General features: G+C 47.6%; 1 protein-coding gene across 1 annotated transcript in view; it reads right to left on the bottom strand.

Moving 5' to 3' along the window:
• The window catches only part of RGS9 (regulator of G protein signaling 9), a 66,074-nt gene extending 43,710 nt beyond the window's left edge, over positions 1-22,364 (bottom strand). The window contains exons 1-7 of the mRNA XM_004374194.2: positions 22,308-22,364; positions 11,381-11,477; positions 5,820-5,870; positions 3,947-4,053; positions 3,689-3,740; positions 3,366-3,424; positions 2,979-3,055 (exon numbers count right to left, since the gene is read on the bottom strand). Coding sequence (XP_004374251.1) covers positions 2,979-3,055; positions 3,366-3,424; positions 3,689-3,740; positions 3,947-4,053; positions 5,820-5,870; positions 11,381-11,477; positions 22,308-22,364 — 500 coding nt within the window. The remainder of the gene's footprint in view (positions 1-2,978; positions 3,056-3,365; positions 3,425-3,688; positions 3,741-3,946; positions 4,054-5,819; positions 5,871-11,380; positions 11,478-22,307) is intronic.
• Positions 22,365-25,005: the final 2,641 nt, after the last annotated feature.

Raw genomic sequence — 25,005 nt, 5'->3', positions numbered from 1 at the left:
GTGGTGGTGGTGGAGGTGGAGGTGGAGTTGGTGGTGGAGGTGGAGGTGGAGTTGGTGGAGGAGGTGGAGGTGGTAGAGGTGATGGCGGTGGTAGAGATTTGGCCCAGAGTCCACACTTTCGCTGACAACACTGAGCTGCAGTGCAATCCTGCCCCCGTGATTAGCCCTAGAATCAAATCAACTCCACTGACTTCACTGCTAGAGTGAGAAACAAATAAAATTTTGGGCTGGCATTTGACCACCTGGCTTTGTAATTTTTCCCTGCTTTGGCAAAAAGCATAACCAACATCTGAACAAGCAGGCAGCAATCAAAGCCAAAGCTTGTGATGGGGAAAATGCTGGCCCCGGGGAGTCCTCCTTCCTCCCTACCTGTCAGTTCCACTCTGTCACTGGAAAGAGTTCATGCCAAGTCAGGGCTTTCTCTGAGCCCAACTTACAACTGTAAAAGGCTATTTTTCGCGCCTTTTATCTCTCAGGCTCCCCTTCTCCCATTGTGGGTAGGAAATGATGCTGGGCTTTTCTTCTGCCTGAGAAAGGTAGCACTAATGATCGCTCCATGGGCCTCGTTCAGCACCATTTCCACGGCGACCTAAACTCACACTCAGCAAGTCTTATTTTCCCAGGCAATGTGCGATGACGCACATTCCCTCTACGAGGCAGAATGAGTGGATTTGTTTTCCAGCTAATGTATCGTGAATAACACCCAGAGAGCCAGATGGGGTGAGCAGGGCCATTCCAGTGGGGTATTTGACCAACCTTGTCTAGAAATGAAATATAAACATGGTTGCTCTAACTTCCCCTTGCCGACTAACTAGATTTTCTACCAGGCTAACAAGCTCATGTCTTCAGGAGGATGAGCCACAGAGGGCCTGAGGCACTACAGAGTTTCCATAACACTGGACAGTTTTGTAAAGAGTCAATTGCTATATTACCCCCATGGTTCTTTGTAGCTTTGCTTTTCTGTGATACGTGTCATTGGAGGAGAGTTGTGATAAATGGAATCTGAGAAAGCCAGTAAACTTGGAATTATTTTAGCTTATTATGGGTTTTATTTTTGTTTTTGTTTTTGTTTTTAGAACAGCATTCCCTTAATCATTCATTCATTCATTTATTCATTCATGTACTTACTGAGATTCCATTATGTTCCAGGCACTGAGAGTATATTATTGAACCAAAGAGACATAGATCCTGCCCTAGAATAGCTTGTGGTCTAAACATTGCACAAATAGTCAAGAACTATAGAATTACAAATTGCAGTACATGTGATAAACATAAAGAAAACAAAAATCCTCACAACTGGACCAATAAGCAACGTCATGATAAATGGAGAAAATACTGAAGTTGTCAACACCCATGGAAGCAGCAGTCAAGAAATCAGAGGATGCATTGTGTTGGGTAAATCTGCTGAAAAAGACCTCTTTAAAGTGTTGAAAAGCAAGGATGTCACTTTGACGACTAAGGTGTGCCTGGTACAAGCCATGGTATTTTCAATCATCTCATATGCATGTGAAAGCTGGGCAATGAATAAAGGAGACCAAAGAATTGATGCCTTTGAATTATGGTGTTGGCGAAGAATACTGAATATATCATGGACTGCCAGAAGAACGAACAAATCTGTCTTGGAAGAAGTACAGCCAGAATGCTCCTTAGAAGCAAGGATGGAGAGACTTCATCTTACGTACTTTGAACATGTTATCTGGAGGGACCAGTTCCTGGAGAAGGACGTCATGCTTGGTATAGTAGAGGGTCAGTGAAAAAAAGGAATACCCTCAATGAGGTGGACTGACACAGTGGCTGCAACAATGGTCTCAACATAGCAAGGACTGTGAGGATGGTGCAGGACCCAGCAATGTTTTGCTCTGTTGTATATAGGGTCACTGTGAGTCAGAAGCAATTTAACAGCACCTAACAACAACAACACCTGTGTGCAATAAGGAAACGTTCATGGTACTATAATGTGGAATCAAGGATAGCCTGATTGGTGGTGATTTTTAAACTTGTCTACAAATTCTTTGACACTTTTTCCATTGAGATGCAAGTCTATGTCCCCTCCCCTTGAAACTGGGTTGGCTTTTGTGACTGTTTCAACCAACAGAGTATGGCAGGAGTGTCACTGTGTGACTTGTGAGGCTGGGCCATAAAAGGTGGGACAGCTGCCACCTTCCTCACTGGAATATTTGCTTTTGATATATGCCTTCAGCTACATGTAATCAATCCAATTGCCCTGATGCGGCCATGTTGTGAGGAAGCCCAAGCTAAATCACATGGAGAGGCCCAGAGGCTACAAAAGGGGAGTAAGAAATGTCCAGCCAGCCCTCAGCTCCAGCTGTCTGATTGCAACCACTTGGAGACTCCAAGTCAGAACTTCCCAACTGAGTCCTTCATGAATTCCTGGCCCACAGAAACTGTGAGAGATGATAAAATAATTGTTGCTGTTTTGAGCCACTAAGTTCTCAGGTGGTCTATATACAGCAATAACTAATCAGAAGAGCATCTTTGAGGAAGTGACACTGGAACTGAGAACTCTCTGATAGCTTCTTTGAAGGGAGTGACTTGATCCTATTAGTGTTTGAAAAATGGAGGCAAATGGGAACAGGGAGTCCAGTTGGGAGGATACCACAGTGGTTCAACTGACAGTGAGGTTGGCTCAACCAGGGTAGGGACGGTGGAAGCAGACAGAAGGAGTCAGGTTAGTGGAAGGGATTTCACTAGTGGTGGTAACAGGACTGAATGACTGATCGGACGTGAGGCAGGAGGACGGAGGTGGATGGTGGTTCCTTGTACAGATATGGGCAATAGTGGAGGAAGAAAAGGTTTGAGGACTGAAAGAAAAATATGATCAAATATGGACTGTGTCTTTCTATTCCCTGTGCCCAGTGTTTGACACATAAATGCCCAATAAAGATTTCTTTTAATAGAAGGAAACAAAGGAGAGAGGAAGGCCAAGCAGAGGACAAACGTGATCTCCTCTCACTCACCTGTACTGCTCTTTGGCCTGCATAATGACAAAGTCCCACTTGTAGTTAATCTTCTTGTTCAAGAAATTGTAATTTTCCTAGAGAAGGAAAAATAAAATGAGAACACTGAGCCTCATGACATATGTGCACGCAGCAGAGCCAGAAGTCCTAAGTCAACCAGGGTGTGCCCCTGGCTCCGCAGCAGCTCCATCCCAGGCAAATCGACTCCCACCCTAGCTCGGCAATGGTGTTCATTCAAAGCCTTACTTTGCTTGGATTTGCTTTAAAAAAATAAATATATCCCAAATCTGATTAGGAAGAGAAGATTGGCGATGAAGAAGAATACAGAAACTCAGTATTCAGCAGCAGACCTTCACAAATCCAGAAAGATTGAAATCATCTTTGTACCTTCTCATATTCTTCTAAAATCCCTTTCTTCTTGATATTTCGCTTGGCTAGATAGATGGCTGGAAGAGAAAACACTGGCATTTTCCATCATTATCATAATTCAAAACCGCATCTGCAGTCTCCTCATGCATGAGGCTGTTGTGCTCAGCTTGGTAGAGAGACTGCTCAGCAGACTGGGTCCCTTCCCCTGGGAACACTCCAAACACAGATGTGAACTGACATAAAGCTCATGATGACAGCAAGACAAAGGTCACCAGAATGCAGCAAGTAAACAAACAGCACACTAAACACTACTCAAGGCAAATATAGGGGCCAAGATTTACCGTAGTCTGTATCTTCAGCTGGCCACTGCTGGGTGGGCCAGAAATATGGCGTCTATAAAAGAAACCAGGGAACCACACTTAGACCCTTGGTTGTGACTCCATGCACTCCCAGCTCTGTGACTTAAGAGATAAGTCTACACCTTAGCCCCCTCTACCATTTCAAAAGTTCTAATCACTGAGACTATGAAGCCAACCACTTATCTTTTCAGTAAGATGGCAACCCATGGGAGTACACCTAAGGTTAAGGCCAAGACTCACCTGAAATCGGTAGAGGCTGCCATCAGGCTTGAGAACAAGATTCTTGGGGTCTTGCAGGGGATAAATGTAGCCATACTTGACAATAAAGTTGCCCAAGTTCTGGGCCTCTGGGAGGAAGAAGTTCAGACATGAAAGTTAAGAGCAGGGGCCCAAAGACAGAAGCCTTATCGACCAGCCTCCACAGACCACCCCAAACTACAGGAGATATGCCCCGTCCTATAGCGCTGCATTTAAGGAATGAGGACAGTGGTCTCTGGACCTTACTGAGGAAAGTATCAGCTAGGAGCATGCAAAAAGGAGGATGCCCAGCCACAGCCCAGCATGACAACTCAGTATGTCTGGAGTGGAGCCTGGGAACCTGAATTTTAACCAATGCCATAGGTGGTCTTACATAGGTGGTTTGAGGTGACCCCTGGGGAAATCTTGGAGAAGCTTCTTCAGGCCCTTGGGTCTGGAGACTGCCATGGGAATGGGGAGATAATGTTTCTGCTTGGCCCACACTCTTCCTCACTCAAAGAGAAGCTATTGTCAACTTCTCTCTCAAACTCAGCTCTGCCTGCATCACAGGTCCAGATCGTCCTGCTCCTCCCCGCCTCACTTTAATTCCCATACCTCTCTAGTTTGTCTGGAAACATAGCCTTGTTTCTGGATTTGCAGCAATTAAAGGAAAATCTTCCTGGTTCTGTCTTAGAAGCCTTTGTGGCCAAAGCACCATTGAAAACCTGCATCTTTCCATGCTGGGTAGAGGATTCAGCTCTACCAACCCTCCAGAATCATTCTGCCCTCTCATCATCCCATCCCTGCTCAGGCTCCAGGGCTTGGGAAGACTTCCTTCCTGATGCTCCCTCTTCAAGCCCACTCTCTTCATCATGAGCAGATCCTCATTTTTTTTTTTTTAATGCTTTGTGATACAAACAACTTTTTTCTAGTGGGAATGCTGGTCCCCAGATTCTTTCTGCTCCAATCCATCTTTCAAATTGCTGCCAAACCTCCTAGATTCAATATGACAATTATGGAGCCCTGGTGGTGTAGTGGTTAAGAGCTATGGCTGCTAACCAAAAGTCTGGCAACTCAAATCCACCAGTCGCTCCTTGGAAACTCTAGAGGGCAGGTCTACTCTGTCCTGTAGGGTCACTATGAGTTCTCCCATGGCTTCCTACTGCCTATCTCCTGGATGAAACTTGGAACTGCAAATATTCCTGGTACAGTCCCACTCTTCACCACTCCATACCCAGCTAAAGTCATTACTCTCAATTTCCCTCGTTACCACCCACTCCAGTTCTTGTTCCTCCATTTCTGTGACACTGTTCTTGCTAGAGTCCCCTTCCGGGAATACCCTCCACGCTCCTTTTCCCCCCATATATAAGCATCTCTTCTTTCAAAACCAGCTGTATGCATCATTCCCTCCAAGAAGTCTTTCCTGTTGACTCCTCCCCAATTACAACGTTATTTACATTCTCTCAATATTTTGTCCCCAAATGATCATGCCTTAGCTTTTGATTCTGGTTATTTCACACATGAAGATCTTGTCTCAACAACTAACATGTAAATTTCTCAGAGACACAGACTAAGCCTCCACTGAGTTTCTGCCCTCTGAAGAGTCGCATGTGGTGCTGTGCACACCAGTTGCTGTTGAGTTTACTCCAACTCATGGGGTCCCCACGTGTGTCAGAGTATAACTGTGCTGCATAGGGTTTTCAATGGCTGGTTTTTTGGAAGTAGATTGCCAGACCTTTCTTCTGAGGTGCTTCTGGGTGGACTTGAACCTCCAACATTTTGGTTAGCAGTTGAGCATGTTAATTGTTTGCACCACCCGGAGACTTTGCTGTGCACACAGCAGTCCTCAGTAATGGAGTGCTGGATGGAATCTTACCCATATTGGAGATCCACAGCCGATCGATGATCCACTGTAGAACATCACTTCCTGTAAAACAAGAATATTTGGCCATCGTCATAGCATCCTGACACATGTCCAGCCTCCACGTCCTCCTGCACACTGTTGGCTCATCGTCCTCCTTGCTGCTCAGAGTTGATCTTGTCCCTGTCCAGCTCCAAACCTTCAGGGACTCCCTATTTCAGTCAGTCCAAACTCCACAGCCTATAATTCAGGGTCATCCATGATCTCGCTCCAGATAGATTTCCAGCTTAATCTCCCCTCCACACACCCAATCTTGACCTCTTTTAGGGTACTTATTTTTTACATACAATAATTTGTGCATGGACTGTCTGTCATCAACCAGAAAGTAAACAGACTAAGTCTTAACAATGGAAACACAGAGACTGAGGTGGCTATTTGGGGGGCTCTGAATGGAGCTTGGACACACAGGAGTAAAACAGAGCTGCCGTAGGAGAAGGGATGAGATTGGGGGGTCTGCTATGACCAGAACTCTGAGGAGCCGGGGAATTCTAAATTCAAACCTGGCCTTCCAGGTCTTTCTGATGATTCCTTTGTCAAGGTGGGAGGATGGGACGTATTTAGGTAACACTTTGTAGGTTGATTTGTAACCTTAGACATATGATACCTTGGCCTCCATTTCTACTCTTGCCCTGGGCCCTGCAAATCCTAGGACGGCCTGGGAATAATGCACCAAAAAAATAACCCAAACCGGTTGCAGTCCAGTCAATTCCTATTCATAGCGACCCTATAGGACAGAGTAGAGTAGAGCTCCCCATAGGATTTCCAAGGTGTGGCTGGTGGATTCGAACTGCCAACCTTTTAGTTAGCAGCCAAATGCTTAACCACTGCGCCATCACAGTGGCATGAAAAAGAGCAGGGAGGCAGGCAGGGATGAAGTCAAGAGATAACTGGGCTCCTTCCAACCTCTCCCAAAGGATTCAGATTTTGTCTAGGGGCCAAGGCAAGCCAAGTTCTGCCATCAAGTCTAGAGCTGCTACAGAGTACCATTGGGCTCTGCCTGGTCTTGAGCCATCCCCATGATTAGCTGTATATTAGACCACTGTGATCCATAAGGTTTTCATAGATTTTCACAAGTAAATCTCCAGGCCTTTCTAGTCCATCTTAGTCTAGAAGCTATGCTGAAACCTGTTCAGCATGAACGCAGCACACTAGCCTCCATGGACAGAGGGGCGGTGGCTGCAGGAGGTGCTTTGGCCGGGAATCAGTTCCATAAGCAGAGTGTGCTTCTTGTAGGAGGATGGCATCATCTCAGAAGCAAGACTGAGTCCCTGGAACCAAGCACCCCAACTCAGATGTCACCTCACAAATGCCAATGACCACATTTTCCTGTGGCTACAGTCGTTTCCAAGGCCAAGTGGGGTCCCCTGCCTGCATGGGAACCGGCCTGCAAACCATACCAAAGAGGGTGGTAGCCCAAGAGGGAAGCTCAGGGCCTGAGACCCGAGTGCCTGTGCCCTGTGACTGGACAGTCACAAATGACACTCTCCTGCTTGGGGGTGGTGAAGGGCGAGTCTTCTGGAATCCTCCAGAGAGGCCCATAAGCCCACTCACGCTCTCTCTGGTCTAATTACTTGCCCACATCCATGGTTAGGTGTGGACAACCTGTAACTCCTTCTTCCATATCCGCACCTGGGGGCCTAAATGTTCAGCCATTCTCTCTGTTACCTCTCCCAAGCTCATCACTCTTGCTTTCAATGGGTTCTCCTTCTGTTGCTCTTAGCTGTATTCACCCCTAGTTGACTGCTCAAAAAGAGTCCCCAGGAGGCACTAACGGTTAAGCTCCGGGCTACTAACTGAAAGGTTGGCAGCTGGAACCCACCCAGAGGCACCTCAGAAGATAGGCCTGGCAATCTGCTTCCAAAAGGTCACAGCCATGAAAATCCTATGGATGGCAATTCTACTCTGAAACATAGATCGCCATGAATCAGAATCGAATCGACGACAACTGGGTTTGTTCTGGTTTGGGCTGCTCAGAAGCAAAATTCTTCATCTCAGATTCTACTTTAAATGCTAGGACTGGGTGTTTCAGACTTTCCACTCCCAGTCTTGCTTTAAATGCTACACCATGGTGAGCAGACCTAGAAGGGACCCAGGCAGACAGAAGACTGATTAGCTCTCTCCACCGAGGAGCCAAGGGTTTTTCATCCACTTGACTGCTTCCTGAAATAGAGCAAATACGATTATGGGGCCACCGGCGTCTGCACCATGTGGCCTCTGCTGGCAGCACGTAAGCTGCTCAGACTCCTTTGTCAGCCACCTTCATCCCCAGGAAGCTCTGGGTCACCTGTCACCCCAAGGAGTCAGATGGCCGATTATCCAACTTGCTTTTGTTAGTGCTGACGTTGCAGGACTAGGGCTTCACTGTGGGTTCTGTGCCTACAGCAGCTGAGATTCACCCTGGCAGGAGGGGTAAGGACAAAGAAGGCAGGGGTGGCATCTTGTCCAAATCCAAGGACCAAATGCACCCAGAGTACAAGGAAGAAAGGCAGCTTGTGCATGGTGATGGTGGATAAGAGTGTGGATCCTGGAGTGACGTGCCATTGTTGCTAGCTGCTGTGGAGTTGGCCCCCAACTCATGGTGACCCCGTGCACAGTGGAACAAAATGCTGCCTAGTCCTGCATCATCCCCATGATCAGTTGCATATTGGGCCATTATGGTCAATAGGGTTTTCATGGGCTGATTTTCACAAGCAAATCTCCCAGCCTTTCTTTCTAGTCCATCTTAGCCTGGAAGCTCCGTTGAAACCTATTCAGCATCACCGCAACGCACAAGCCTCCACTGACAGATGAGTGGTGGCTGCACATGAGGTGCACTGGCTGGGAATCTAACCCAGGTCTCCTGCCTGGAAGGAGAGAATTCTCCCACTGAACCACCGCTGCCTCTGTCTGGAGTAACACTGCTGGGCTGCAACCCAGGCTCGGTCACATGTTAGCCTAGTAACATGGAGCAAGTTGTTGACCCTCTTTGCATCTCAACTGCCCCATCTACAAAAAGTGGACTGTCATATCTACAACTAACTTTGCTGTGGGTGTTAACTAATACAGCTCGTGGAGAGGGTTAGCTCTCACCATCCATCGAGCATCCCCCAGTGCTGGACACTTGTACAATGCTAAACCAAAAGAAACCAAACCCACTGCCATCGAGCCAATTCTGACTCACAGCGACTCTGTAGGACAGAGTAGAACTGCCCCATAGAATTTCCAAGGAGCAGCTGGTGGATTCGAACTGCCAACCTTTTGGTTAACAGCCCAGCTCCTAACCACTGTGCAACCAGGGCTCCTCACTCTGGTCTCTAGCCTTTCCCAAGTCAGGTTCATCGATTTTTCCTTTATGTGTTTGAGACCTGCCCTGTAGCATTCTGATCAATTCTTTTTTTGCTTCAACTAGACAGAGTTGGTCTTCTGTTGCTTGCACTCAAGGAACCCTGAGTGACACATTGTAGGTGGGGGCACCCTTTCTTCCACGCAGTCAAAAAGGGGAACAGCCAGCTTGCCCCTGCAAAGATAAGGGTGCCTTGAATGAAAAATTAATAGTCAGGTCATGGGTGCGGCAGAGAGTGAGGCCTCACCAGCATGGCCTAGTAGCAATATGCCTCCATACAAAAGATACATTCTACTACAAATGCACGATCATAAATAAAACACATTGATCAAAATATGTTATTAAGAGGGTCCCGGACAGAACTGCAGAAAAATGTAGAACAAAACTCTAACTCACATAAAAAGACCAGACTTACTGGCCTGACAGAGACTGGAGAAACCCTGAGTGTTTGGCCCCTGGACACTCTTTTAGCTCAGTAATGAAGTCACTCCCGAGGTTCACCCTTCAGCCAAAGACAAGACAGCCCCATAAAACAAAATGAGACTAATGGGGCACAACAGTCCAGAGACAAGGACTAGAAGGCAGGAGGGGACAGGAAAGCTGGTAATAGGGAACCCAAGGTCAGGAAGGGAGATTATTGACATGTTGTGGGTTTGTTAACCAATGTCATAAAACAATATGTGTACTAACTGTTTAATGAGAAACTACTTGTTCTGTAAACCTTCATCTACAATAAAAAAAAGAATTATATATATATATATACATATACACGTTCTTATTTTGGCATCCAGTCTCTTCCGACAATAGCCTCCAATGATGATCAGCAAGCCTTTTACCCCACACGGAGAGAGGAGACCATGGTGCCGTCCCTAGGAGGTTACCTGTTGCCGTCGAGTTACCTGAGTTACCCGTTGCTGTCGAGTTGATTCCGACTCATAACAACCCTATAGGACAGAGTAGAACTTCCCCATAGGATTTCCAAGGAATGGTTGGTGGATTTGAACTGCCAACATTTTGGTTAGCAGCCGAGCTCTTAACCACCACACCACCGGTGCTCCGGCGGGTACTTAAGAAGGGTCTAAATATGAGTTAGAAGGTAGGGAAGAATGGAGCAAGACAAAGTCTAGTTTTTTTCTATTTTTTCCAAACATGGTTTTTTGGGGGCATTATTTTGTTTTTGCTATCTGATGTCATTAAAAACAAAATAAACAAAAAGGCAACTACAGTAAAGATTTTTTAGTGATGACCTCTTGGGTGGAATGGCTTCAAGAAGTGACCTATTGAGTCCTTTTCTCCTTCCTCCCTGATCCCTCCCTCAGGAGGAGACTGTAATCCAGGGTCAGTAAACTTATTCTGTAAAGGGCCAGACAGTAAATATTTTCAACTTTATGGAGCATCAGGTCTCTGGTGTCTGTCACAACTACCCAACCCTGCTGTTGTGAAAGAAGCTGTCATGGACCAAATTGTGTCCCCAAAAAATATCTGTCAACTTGGCTAGTCATGATTCCCAGTATTGTATGATTGTCTACCATTTTGTCATCCGATGTGATTTCCTTATGTTTTATAAATCTTAACACTATGATGTTAATGAGATGGATTATAGACAGTTACATTGACGAGCTCTACAAGATTAGATAGTGTCTTATGCCAATCTCTTTTGAGATAGAAAAGAGAGAAGTGAGCAGAGAGACATGGAGACCTCATACTACCAAGAAAGCAGCTCCAGCAGCACGCATCCTTTAGACCTGGGGTCCCTAGGCTGAGAAGCTCCTAGTCCAGGGGAAGATTGATGACAAGGACCTTTCTTCAGAGCTGACAAAGAAAGCCTTCCCCTGGAGCTAACGCCCTGAATTTGGACTTCTAGCCTACTAGACTGTGAGAGATAAACTTCTGTTTGTTAAAGCCATCCACTCGTGGTATTTCTGTCATAGCAGCACTAGATAACTAAGACAGAAGCCATAGACAATATGGCCTGGCTGTGTGCCAGTAAAACTTTATTTACAAACACAGGCTGTGGCTAGAGACCAGAGTAGCTCCCCAAAGAGCAGAACTGACAGGCAGACTTTTAAGGGTGACTTTACTGTCCCCCACGTCATTTAAGATGCAGCTGTGGCAAATTTTCCTGAAGGCCATAGTTTGCCAACCACTGCATGTGATCTGTTCCAGGCCAAGACTGAGTTGCAGAATACATCACCTGTCATGGCATGAGGGACGTTGGTGACCAGGACCCTCTGGTTCTGCATTCGGACCCCCGTCTCTGGGCTCTGCATGTCCTTCACTAGTCCTTCAATCTGTAAGACAGCAGAAAAGGCTGGCTGTGGTGAAGCATTTCAAAACGCAATTGAGCAAGGACCTTTCAAAAGTACAATGATGGACCCAGGAGCTCACAACCTGGTGCAGAAGAATATGGGCATATAATTACTATCAGTAAGCAGAACCAAGCGTGCACTTCATGGACAGGAAGACCTTTCCTATGTGTGAAACTCAAAGAGATTCATTCTGACTCAGAGATTCCAGGGAGGTTTTTAAGATGGGGCTTAATGAAAAAGGATTTTGCTGGACAGAAGCGACAGAACAGCACAAGCACAGGCATGGGAGGATCACAGTGCACTGTGTGTATGAGGAACAGAAAACAGTGAGACATGAAGCTGACAGGCAGTTGGAGGCCAGATCACAATGAGCCTCGAATGCCACTCCCAGAGTTTGGGTTTTATTCTAGCGGCTATTGCCAGAGTGCAGCATAATGCAGCCTGCATTTTGGAAATGTGGCTGATGACAGAGAGAAGAACATCGAGGTGTCATTATGGATTGACTTGTGTCCCCCAAAAAGTTATGTTAAAGTCCTAACCCCTGAACCTATAAATATAACCCTGTTTGGAAATCGTGGTTTTCTTTTGCTAGGCTAACGAGGCCAACCAAACCAAACCAGTTGCCCTCAAGTCGATTCCGACTCATAACGACCCTATAGGACAGAGCAGAACTGCTCCATAGGGTTTCCAAGGAGCAGCTGGTGGATTCAAACTGCCAACCTTTTGTTAGCAGCCATAGCTCTCAACCACTGCACCATCGGGGCTCCATACCAGAGTAAGATGGGTCCTAAATCCAAATCACTTCTGAGTTATGAAAAGAGTAGAATAGACAAAGAGATATACACAGGGTGAAGATAGATGCTATCTGAGAAGATGTCTACAAGCAAAGGAACACCAAAGATTGCCAGCAAACTCCAGAAACGAGGAGAGAGGCTCACAGATGGAATCAATACGGTCAAGAAACTGATGTGGAATTTTAGCCTCCAAAACTGTGAAGAAAATCATGGGCAACTCATTCAACATCTCTGAACTCATTCAACCTTCTGATACCTAAAATGGGGACAATCATAATAGAAACTCTGCTAACTGACAAGATTCCTTTTATAATCTAGTTAAATCATCATGAACATTTTGTTTATAAAGAAAGAGACAAATGCTAGTGGTTACAATTAGAACCATTAATATTAGTATCATTTGTACAGCTGGAAACCCTGGTGGCGTAGTGGTTAAGTGCTATAGCTGCTAACCAAAAGGTCAGCAGTTTGAACCCACCAGGTGCTCCCTGGAAACTCTATAGGGCAGTTCTACTCTGTCCTATAGAGTCGCTATGAGTCGCAATCGACTCAACGGGTTTGGTTTGGTTTTTGGTTTTTTGTACAATTAGTGCATCTTTGAAACTTTGTGTGCAGGGCTGTGTTTAGGTGCCTGAGAATAAAAACTCAGCTCTACTAACCAATCAAATGTAAGTATTTATTGAGCATATATTAAGTGCTCAGTACTATGGGGAATACAAAAAGGTGAAAGGCATGGTCCCGGTCCTCAGAGAGTTGGGGAGACAAGATGTATGAGAATCAAGCGTTAATATAAAATCTAGGGCTCCAGGTGCAGAGGAAGCTTGATTCAAATCCTTGCTTCAATTTATAAACTGGAAGCCTTAGGTAAGTTAATAAATTTCACTAAGACTGATTTCTCTGTAAAATAGAGATTATGATAGTACCTGCATCATCATAAGGATGTTGTGAAGATTCATTGAGATTAAGCATTTAGAGCACTTAGTAGAGTGATATGCACAGAGCAAGTATTTATTACATAGTAATTGCAGAGTGGAGGTCATTTGTGGTTCAGAGGTAGAATTCTGGCCTTCCATGCAGGAGACCTGGGTTTGGTTCCCGGCCAATGCACCTCATGTACAGCCACCACCATCTGTCAGTGGAGGCTTGAGTGTTGCCTTGATGCTGAACAAGTTTCTGTGGCGCTTCCAGACTAAGACGGATTAGCAAGAAAGACCTGGTAATCTACTTCCAAAAATTAGCCAATGAAACTCTTATGGATCACAACAGAATATTGTCTGATATAGTGCACGACCGATATGAGGATGGTGCACAGGATCAGGCAGGGTTTCTTTCTGTTGTACGTGGGGTCACCATGAGTGGGGGGCCTACTCAATAGCAGCTAACATAACAACAACAACATCATCGAGATGTTGTGAAGAGTAAAGGAGACTAAGCATTTAAAGTGCCTAGTAGAGTGCTACGCATAGAGTATTTATTACATAGTAATTGCAGACTGAATTCTGCATTAAAAAATAGGGAAGGTGCTAATTGCAGCAAGAGTCAGGAAAAGAGGATGATGAGTGAGACGATCAAACAGTGTGCACAGAGAGTAAGTAGGATTTCCTAGATGGTGAGGAGGGGGCTGCACTCCAAAGGAGGGGTGACATGAGAAGCCTGGGGTCTCACCACGCAGAAAAGTGAAGAGACCAACCTGGTTGCGTTGGAGGTGATGCAGGGGAGTCCTAAACTGGAAAAATTCTAGACATCACCTCCCACTCAGCCCACTCGCTCCTGAAGCTGAAAGCCTCTCACCTTCCGCTGGAGCTCTGGAAAGGCTCTACTTTCTGTAGAAGGAGTGTGGGACAACGTGCTAATTCAACAACTCTGTGCGGTAGGATTTGCTACGTCAGCCTTTGTTGCTAAACAAGCTGTCTTAGTGTCCTAGGGCTGCATAACAAAATACCACAAACCAGGGGCCTTATAACAATGGAAAGGTCTCGTCTCACAGTTCTGGAGGCTAGAAGTCCAAATCAAGGTATCGGTCATGTTGGTTCCTTCTGAGGCTCTGGGAGAGACACTGTTCTGTGCCCCTCTCCTAGCTTCTGGTGGCACCAAGATCACATGGCGCCCTTCTTCTGTGTCCCCGTCTCTGCATCTGTTCTCTTTTATAAGGACATCACTCTTGTAGGATTTCTGTTGTTGTGTGCTGTTAAGTCGATTCCAACTCATAGTGACCCTATTGGACAGAGTAGAACTGACCCATAGAGTTTCCTAGGCTGTAAATCTTTATGGGAGCAGATCGCCAGGTCTTTTCTCCTGCAGAGAAGCTGGGTTCGAACCACTAACCTTTTGGTTAGCAGCCATGTGTTTAACCACTGCAACACCAGGGCTCCTTCATATAGGATTAGGACCCCCTTACTCCAGTATGGAGCCCCAGTGGCGCAGTGGTTAAGAGCTTGGCTGCTAACCGAAAGGTTGGCAGTTTGATTCCACCAGCCGCTCCTTGAAAACCTTATGGGAGTTCTACTCTGTCCTATAGGGTCGCTATGAGTCAGAATCAACTCGACAGCAATGAGTTTGGTTTTTGGTTCTTATTCCAGTATGACCTCATATTAACCTAACTTATAACATCTCCAAAGACTCTATTTCTAAATAAGGTCACATTCACAGGTGTTGGGGGTTAGGGCTTCAACAAATCTTTGGGAGGAAGGGCACAATTCAACCCATAACACCAGCATCTGCAGCTGAAACACAATCTGGACAAACAGGTTGAAGTCAGGCGTGTAGAAGAGCCTGTGAGGACAGACTCGCTGCCCCGCACCGCCGGGCACAGCACCAGCCGGTCAGCCCAGGCAGCATCTGGGGCTCCTCGTGCAGGAAAGGCAGTGTGCTTTATTTTCGTGGACACTTTCTTGGGTCTCAGAATTGTTCCGGAACAGAAACCATTCATTCCAGCTCCATTCGGAGCTGCAGTCCTTGGCTTTTTATGGTGTCAGGACGTGGCAGTGACTCGGGCCACTAGGTCAGCCATGTGGCCCCCAGACAGCAAAGGGACAACACCCAGGAGGGTGCTGAGGGTGGGCAGGGAGGCAGCCTGGATCCTCGGGGATGGCCAGGGGACTGAGGGGCCACAAGCCACGGGAGTCACTCCTTCCAGAATTCTCGACCAACAGCGAGCCACCGATTTTTATGATACTCCAAGAAGGCACTGGTTTTCCAGGGAATGCCCAAGCCTTCCCTTGCCCACATTAGTTGCCACATGAAAGAACATATTTACTCAAAGGGCTTTAAAAAAATGAATCGACAGCACTTCGTGGACACAGGAGGGCCTGTGTATTGGAGAAGAAATAGGAACCTGCCTTACAAGTTAGAAACTTGAGTCTCTCCGATAGAAAGTTAGTGGATTTAATTCCTTCTTTGCATTAAAAAAAAAAAAATCTAGTTATAAGAGTTTGAAAATAACCCTCAGAGGAGGAATAATAAGAGTTATTTTTAAAACACAGTGAGAGGAGTCAGGTTTCTTTCTAGCAGGTGTACCCCCCTTCACCGAAGGGGAGGGTTGGGTGGGAGGCAGGAACATCACGCATACCTCACCAACATTTTTAGGGTGTTCAGCCCATTAGAATTTCAATTAATTTTCCTCAGACCTTTCCTCATATAAACTCCTCTGAGCCCTGATGGTGCAGTGGTTAAGAGTTCGGCTAGTAACCAAAAGGTCGGCAGTTCGAATTTACCAGCTGCTCCTTGGAAGCCCTATGGGGCAGTTCTACTCTGTCCTATAGGGTCTCTATGAGTTGGAATTGACTTGCGGGCAACGGGTTTATGGAGAGTTCCCCCAAGCACCCAAAGAGGACACCACCGAATTCTGGCTTGTGACACGGTTTCTGAGAGACTATGTGTTCTATGGAGTCCCAGGGGGGTGCAAATGGTTGATGTGCTCGGCTACTAACCAAAAGATTGGTGGTTCAAGTCCACCCAGAGGCACCTCGAAAGAAAGTCCTGGTGATCTACTTCTGAAAGGTCACAGTCATTGAAAACCCTACGGTGCACAGTTCTACTCTGACACAAACGGGGCCACCACGAGTCGGAGTCGATGCAACTGGTAACTGGTGCGTTGTATCTTTCACCTCAGTCAGAAAAACCTCTTGTCCACCACAGACAAGATGGAATCTGAGTGGCTCCCCAAGCCCTCCGGAGAGCGAGTAGCCCTTGCCTTTCTGCCCCAAATGGCTGCCAACTCTCAGCACCCTCCTCCTTGTGTCCTGTGGGTGTCCCTCCAGAGACAGTGGGGAGTGAGAGCCACCCCCTCCCGCTCATGCCAGTGTCCCCACTCTGTGCCAGACTCAGCTCCTCCCAGATGAAGAATCAGCTGTATCTCGTTCCCAGGCAACAGATAAAGGCTGCATAACCAGGCCACCACTGGACCCTGTCTGACCCCATGTTGGCGGCACATGTGTCAAAGGGGTGTCTGCCCCACATGTCCTCTCTCAGATGCCAGTATGCAGAGGTGTGACTTCAGGGATGTCAGGGAACCCCCATCACGGAGGGATCAGAAATGATGGCTTTGATGGCTTCGGCGTCCCACCGCCCACACCCACGCCGCTCCTCCTCGCATTAAGGAGCTGTCACTCACTGCTAAGATCTCCGGGACTGGAATTTTCCTTTAAGCCAGAAAAGGCTCCCAGGGGGACAATAATAATCAGTACTTTCCTGTACAGAGATGAGGACAGTGACCCCGAACAACTAATAGAGGAGAATGCATTCCTGCTAATAAGCCTGGCCACAAAGGCCAGCAGCCTCCGGGCATCTCCACCCACGTCCCACCAACCCTCCCCTGCACCATGCCTTTATCAGAGTCTAGTGGTCTTTCTCCAGAACCTTCTCTTTCCTCCCTGGACAAAACTCCGTGGAGCCTCCAGACACTCTGGCCAAGTAGTGGCCAACTTCGTTTGCCTCTAGTTTTGTGTTTGGACACGTCTCTTCTCTGTCAATGAAATCCTATCTCCATAGCAGGCCATCTAACCTCCCTCCTGGACGCCGCCTCTCAGGCACTGCCTCTCTGCAGTCTGCCTCTCAACTGGCATCTGTCTCCAGCTTCCGGTGTGTCCCCTAGCCCAAAGTTTCTCAACCATAGCACTTTCAATGTTTTGGGCCAGATAATTCTTTGTTGTGGGGCATGGGAGTAAGCTGTCCTGTGTATTGTAGGATGTTTGGCAACATCGCTGGCCTCTACCCATGAGATGCCAGTAGCACCTACTTCCCAGTTGTAACAACGAAAATGTCTCCAGATATTGCCAAATGTCCCCAGGGACTTTCATCCCAGCTGCACATTCAAATCATCTACACAGTCTTTTAAAAAAAGACTCGTGTGGGCCCCACTTTAGGCCAAGTGTTTCGGATTAAATTGTATCCCCCGGCCCCCAAATATGTGTTGGAATCCTAACCTTTATACCTGTGGATACAATCTAAACTAATATAGTGTGATCAACTTCCATAATGCAATCAAATGTAATATAATCAACCAGTTAAGGTCACATCAGTGTAGGGTGGATCCTAAACCTAATCACTTCTGAGTTACATAAGGAGAAGCATAGCCACAGGTGCGCGTGTGCACGTGTGCGCATGGTCACACACACACACACACACACACACACACACACACACAGAGGGAAAGACAGACAACCTGTGAAGATTGTCTACAAGCCAAGAAACCAAGAAATGTCCGGGGCTACCAACCAGGAAGGAACGGATACAGTCAAGACCCTGATTTGGACTTTTAGCCTCTAGAAGTATGAGAAAATAAATGTCTGTCCCTTAAAGCCACCCACTAGGTAACTAAGATACTAAGTAAGTCAGAAACTCAGGATGATGCTTTGATATCAATATTTGTAAAAGTGCAGCCAGGGCTGAGAACCACTGATACCCTCTGGTTGAAATCATCTTTCTAGCATATAAACCGACTCATTTTACTCATGCCTGATTTTGAAACTTCAAACAGCTTCTCATTGAAGAGCATGGAACTCCTTAGTGTGGCTTCTGAAGCCCTCCAATTCTGGGCCCTGCTTCCCTACTAGCCTTTCCATCCACCAATCCCCAACCCATCTCCTGCCCTCCCCGGGCCAGCTATTCTAGCCTCTTTTGAGTCTCCCAAACCACCATGCTATTTCATACGTCCATGTTTTGCATTTGCCTAAAATGTCACTCATCATCCCATGCTCCTGGCAAAAGACGACTAGTTTTTCATACCTCAACTCAGCTGCAAACCCCGTTAAGAAACTTAGCCTGATTCTCCCCACCCTGAGCAGAACTGACCACTCCCTCCTTTGCATTATATAAAAACCAGAATCCAAATACCAAACCAGTCAAGCTGATTCGGACTTATGGCAACCCCATGTGCTATATGTTTCCTCTAAAATGTCAGCCACAACCTACAGAACTCTCCATAATCCTTATTTATACGTCAGCCTATTTCTATTAGACTCTAAGCTCCCGGAGGACAGGGGCTGGGTCTTAATCTCCTTTGTCCCCAGCGCCTAGCACACAAGTGCTCCGTATGTATGTGTATTGAATGAAAGAATGATACAAGCAACAGATAGCACACTCTGCCCTTTTTTCCTCCATATTTCTGTTTCTGTGTTCCCTTCCCAAGCAAAAAGAGATGCCAGCAGCCACACCAGAAAGCAAAGGATTCCAACAAAGTGGCTTTCCATGTGGTACCAAGAAAGTCACGCCCACAGCCAATCCCCAGGTCAGTGGCAACTGGTACTGGCTGGGATGGTGATCTGGGAATCACAGAAGGGGAATGGGCCAGAATCAGAACAAGAGCCTATCTCCCTACCCACCCCACCTCCGCACTCCCCCACCCCTTGCAGGAGGCTCCTCGGGCCACCGTGTGTCATCTGTCATCATCATCCAAATTCTGCCCAAACCTTGTTCACATCCCTACTCCCTGTAGTCTTCCCCAAGCCCATCTGTTTCCCAAGGTCCAATGGGAAAGCAGAGGACTTTAAGAATTGAATTTTCACCTCATCCCAGATGGCCAGGGCTGCTGGACAAGAGCCCCGGTGCCGGAGCCCACCGCAGGCTGTGCTCATGTGCATCATCAGCTAACTCCCTTGGACAAGGCCCAGGATAAGTGAGCTTTCTGCCCCTTTCTGCCACAGCTTACACCAGCCTAGGGTCCCTCCCTGGTGGGCTCCAGTCACCAGGTCTCCCACAGAAGTCAGAGGCGGGCAACCCTGGGGCCAGCCAGGCGTCTCTCCCCCGGCGCTGCCTCGAGCCTGAGCTGGAGGCTGTGGTATGAGACCCTGGGCAGCCACAGGGGGAAAGAAGGGCCATCAACCACATCCCTCCCCTCTCCCCTGTGAGAAGCCCACATTGTGCAGACAGCTGGAGTTTTAGGGCACAGGAGGACACCAAGTGGAGTCTCTTAGCTCAGGGAAAGGAAGAAAAATTCCACTGATTCCTCTCACTCACACCGGTGGTGTTTTTAATTGGCAAATCTGCCCATGTCACTTGCCTGTTCCAAATTCCTCAATGGCTTCGGATGGGATGAAATCAAATCAGCTTCAAAAAGTTCAAAAGACCAGTTATGAGCCCACCTGGCTCCTGCCTACCTTTCCAACCTCCTGATCCCTGGTACTTCAGACTCAAGCCATACAGAGCCACACTTCCTCGAACCCATCTGATTTCCTGGACCTCTGGGCCTCGGCACATACCCTTTCTTCTGCCTGAAGCCCCCTACCCATGCTTCAATTCTCAGGTCTGCATCCCCCTGGGCACACTTGGTCAGCCCTTCCCACAGCCTCCACACTCGGCCCTACAGCATGGAGAAGCTCAGAGTGGTATCACATTAGTTGATACATGAGGGCCAGCCCTATATTTTTCATACTGCCTGTGTGACTGGGGCAAGTCGCTTAACCTCTCTGAGCCTCAGTGTGCTTCTCTTTAAAATGATGATGCCAACTGCAGTCTTATGGAATAGAGGAGACAATGGAAGCCCCAGGGCCCATCTAGGGCACAAGATGCTTCATAAATCTGCACTGAATGAGTGTGACTGACAGCTGCACTCTTGTCCACATTGCTTTGGTTGAGGCCTCTCTCCAGAAGGCTAGACACCTCGTTCAGCTGGCTCGCCTTAACGGCCAGAAGGCTGAAGCAAAGGAGGGGAGGATGGATGGGAGAATAGTGATGGCTGGAGTAAGGAGCAGAGGCTGGATGGAGGAGAGTAATGGCTGCAGTAGAGGAAGGGAGGTCGGAGGGGAGAAAGGGAGGCTGGGGTGGAGGAGAGGAGGTTGGCTGGAGGAGAGGAGGCTGGGGTGGAAAAGAGGAGGCTGGGTGAAGGACAGGAGGCTGGAGTGGAAGAGAGGAGACTGGGTGGAGGAAAGGAGGCTGGGGTGGAGGAGAGGAGGCTGAGTGGAGGACAGGAGGCTGCACGATGAGAGGAAGCTGGGGTTGAGGAGGGTGATAGCTGGATGGAGGAGGGGACATGGGGGAGGCAGGAAGGCTGGATGGAGGAGGGGAGGCTGGGGTGAAGGCAGGGAGACTGGATGGAGGAGAGGAGGCTGGAGTGGAAGAAGGGAAGCTGGGATGGAGTAGAGGAGGCGGGGGTGGAGGAGACGGAGGCTGGATAGAGGAAAGGAGGCTGGAGACCAAGACACCAGTCAGATGGTGGAGGCAAAGAATGGGAAATCTACTAGACAACACTCATGTTGAAAAAGAATGCCTGGGATTCCAAAAGCAAACCAAATGTCCCCAGACTCTCTGAGCCTCCAGGCCAGAGCTGTCCTGCCTGGGAGAAGAAGTCAGCCCTGGAATAAGTCCTGGGAGATGATTTATGGCTTTCGGATATCGGGCTTCAATAGTTTCTTCTGCTCTTAGGAGCTGGTGCTTACGATATAGGCTCTTGAGGTTCTCTCTGAGTGGGACAGTGTTCCGCTTCTCTGTTTTATCTGTGATCCTTGCCCCTCTTCTACCCTGGATGTGAGCACAAGCTTGAAGTAGGTGGACCTAGGGTGACCAACCATTGCAGTGTGCCCGGGATGATCCTGGTTTTAATGTTAGAGGTTCCGCGTCCCGGGGAAAATCAGGCCCAGGCAAATCAGGACAGTTGCTCCCCGGCCGGTCTAATTTGCTGAGTTCCAAGGGCTCGGGGCAGGGCCTGGCTTGTCACAAAGCATGCAGCTAATTCTACTCAAGAAGATAAGCCTAAGAAGATGGACCCTGTGCTGTGAAAAGTGGCGTGGATGGGAGGAAGGGCGGACAAGTGACCTGAGACCTAATCCTTTGTGGATCTCTTCCAACACCAGTTCTTTCAAAAGCCCTGAACAAAATGAGCGACTCTGTCCCCAAATGCATCACCCCACAAGGTGCATTCCACTGCCCACACGTTCACCAGGGAAGGACAGCCCGCTCCTGGCCATTGGGTCTGGGCAGGCATTTGCGACAGAAAGGGAGAGTCCCGACTCCAGCTGCCAGCACAGAGGGTCCAGGATACACAGGTACACATGCTCCAAGGAGGGATTTTCAGCATTGGAAGTGGAGCGGCCTTCTATCCTACAAATCGAATGATTTCATGGTCAACGTGTACATACCACTACCGCCCCCCCCCCACACACACACACACTTACTTCAAAACACTGCAGTTTGGGATCAGAAAAATGGCCAAAATGTAGGCAGTAATTCATTTAACATCTGGAGGTCTTACAACAATAGCAACAGACTGTCTTAAAGCCCTCACAGTCTCGGCTGAACTGAGTAACAGGTTGTTTTCACCGTGCAGGAGATCACCCAAGCATCCCCCGTGGCTTCACGTTCTCCACTATAAACAGGTTACATGGAAATCTAATCGTTACAGTCTTTAGGAGACACAAAGACACAGCAAATAAGTCAATTTAAAAAAATCAAACGGCACTAACACATCAAAAGAGATGCCTCTGACTCCTGCCCACGCGCGCTCCGAGCCTCCCCGACATCTCCTCGGACACTTCCCAGAGCTGGCTCCTTCCCTCCTCCCGGGTCCAGGTGCGGGTCGGGTTACCTTTTGGAGAAAGGCCATCCTCGGCCTGTACTGCTGGCCTTGGTGTCGGATTGTCATCCTGGACCCTGGGTGAATTCAGACCCAGAAAACGAACGGGAGAGAAATGGAAAGACCCCCCCCAGTGCACCAGCCAGCTGGGCTCCCACGAGCCCTGGGCGTCGAAGGGAGTCGGCTGGCGGGGGTGCTGCTGCCCGCGGCGTTCCTCCACTATCTCTCGGCACCGACCCCCTTGGGAAGCAGCTGGAATCCGCGCCAGCCAATCAGCGTGCGGCTTCGCGGACTTATTAGCATGCGCTGCGCTTGTGCCCACCTGCCAGCAGGGGGCGGCGTCCGACTCCGCCGGGACGCAGGAGCCTCAGGTGTGACCTGCGTTTCAGGGACCTGGGAGGGGGAGGATCTTGCGCAGGGAGGGAGAGTTTTAACCTGGGGCAGAGGGATGTGTAGAAATGAGACAAGGTGGCGTCACTAATAAAGCACAGTGGGAAACATCCCAGCTCTGCCACTAGCCAGCTGGGCGGCATTGGGCAAGTTTCTTAAAATCTTTAGGTCTCAATTTCCTTATCTGAAAAAGTAAAAATAAAAGATGGGGTAAAAGTAGCCCACAGAAGGGTTGTTATAATCGTTTAAGGGGGAAATGTGAACCACAGTGCTTGGCTCTCAATAAATGTTTAGGAAAAAAATCATAGGTGGTGCCATTTTGACTGACTAGTATCGGAATTGGTGAGAGATTGGTTAAAAAGAGGAAAGGAAGGAAGTGAAGAAGGACGGGTGGAAGGTTGTAGTCTAACCCTCAGAGTACTGGGCTAAGTTCTAGAAGCCATACTTTGAGAAGAGGGTCCCAGGTGAGGATCTGAGAGGAGGGTGACCAGGAGGATGAGAGGCCTTCTCAAAGAAACAGCAGCCAGATAGCCTAGAGAAGAAAAGCCTTAGGAGGGGAAGGATGGCTGCCCTCAGTTACCTGAAAAGCTGCACATAGCAGAGCGCTTTGGCTTGTTCTGCATGGGTGGCTCCTGAAGGTGAACTAGAACCTCTGAGAGGAAGCTATTGAGAGGCTGCTTTCTAATCTTTGGGGTGAATGGGCTTCATTGTGAAGGGGAGAACCCCCCACCTCTGGAGGTTTTCAAGCAGAAACGAGGCAACCTCTAGGTGACTAGACGCAAGGGCCATAGACTTAGATGGTGGGGCTGAGATCAGAACCCCGGCGGTCTTACTGCAAAAGCAAGGCTTTTAGTCCATGGGATAACTGTAGAATATGGTTAGTGTCTTAGTTATCTAGTGCTGCTATAACAGAAATACCACAAGTGGATGGCTTTAACAAAGAGAAATTTATTCTCTCACAGTCTAGTAGGCTACAAGTCCAAATTCTGGGTGTCAGCTCCAGGCGAAGGCTTTCTCTGTCGGCTCTGGAGGAAGATCCTTGTTATCAATCTTCCCTGGACAAGGAGCTTTTCAGCACAGGGACCCCACGTCCAAAGGACACGCTGTACTCCAGGAGCTGCTTTCTTGGTGGTATGAGGTCCCCTGTCTCTCTGCTCAATTCTCTCTTGTATCTCTCAAAAGAGATTGGCTCAAGACACAATCCAGTCTTGTAGATTGAGTCCTGCCTCATTAACATAACTGCCACCTATCCCACCTCATTAACATCTTAGAGGAAGGATTTACAACACATAGGAAAATCACCTCAGACGACAAAATGGTGGACAATCACACAATACTGGTAATCAAGACCTAGCCAGATTGATACACATATTTTGGGGTTACACGATTCAATCCATGATAGTTAGGAATTAATGATATACCACTTGTAACATCTATTCTGTCATGATCGTATGTGAGTATATAGCTCTCCCATTGTTCCTTAACTTTTCAGACAATTTTGCTTATTTATATATGGTTTCCCTGACTAGATTACCCAGGATGTTTGAGGGTTGACTGCATTCCAAATACAACAAAATTTGATTGAGATCTTTTAAACATCAACACTTTTTCAGAGCAATGAATGACATAGAGGGACAAGTTGTTTCCAAATACTGGTAACAATCTAAATGCTCATCATCAGGTGAATAGATAAATAAATTGTGATTTATTCATACAATGGAATACTATTAGCAATAAAAAGTGACAAACTACCAATGTACACACATCACGGATGAATCTCAAAAACATTACGTTAGCAAAAGATCTAAGACACTCCACTGGTCCCACCCTGTCTGGAGCAAGGGGGAATGAAGAAAACCAAAGACACTAGGGAAAGATCAGTCCAAAGGACTAATGGACCGCAACTACCACAGCCTTCACCAGACTGATTCCAGCACAACTGGATGGTGCCTGGCTACTACCACCGACTGCTCTGACAGGGATCACAATAGAGGGTCCTGGACAGAGCTGGAGAAAAATGTAGAACAAAATTCTAACTCACAAAAAAAGATCAGATTTACTGGTCTGACAGAGACTGGAGAAACCTTGAGAGTATGGTCCCCAGACACCCTTTTAACTCAGTACTGAGGTTACTCCTGAGGTTCACTCTTCAGCCAAAGATTAGACAAGCCCAAAAAACAAACAATAATACACACATATATGAGACTAAATGGGCACACCAGCCCAGGGGCAAGGACGAGAAGGTAGGAAAGGGCAGGAAAGCTGGACAAATGGAAATGCGAAACCTAAGGTCGAGAAGGGGAGAATGTTGACGTCGTAG

This window comes from Trichechus manatus, unplaced genomic scaffold (assembly GCF_000243295.1).
Source record: "Trichechus manatus latirostris isolate Lorelei unplaced genomic scaffold, TriManLat1.0 scaffold00028, whole genome shotgun sequence".
Classification (NCBI taxonomy): domain Eukaryota; kingdom Metazoa; phylum Chordata; class Mammalia; order Sirenia; family Trichechidae; genus Trichechus; species Trichechus manatus.
This window is presented reverse-complemented; position numbering and strand designations above follow the sequence as displayed.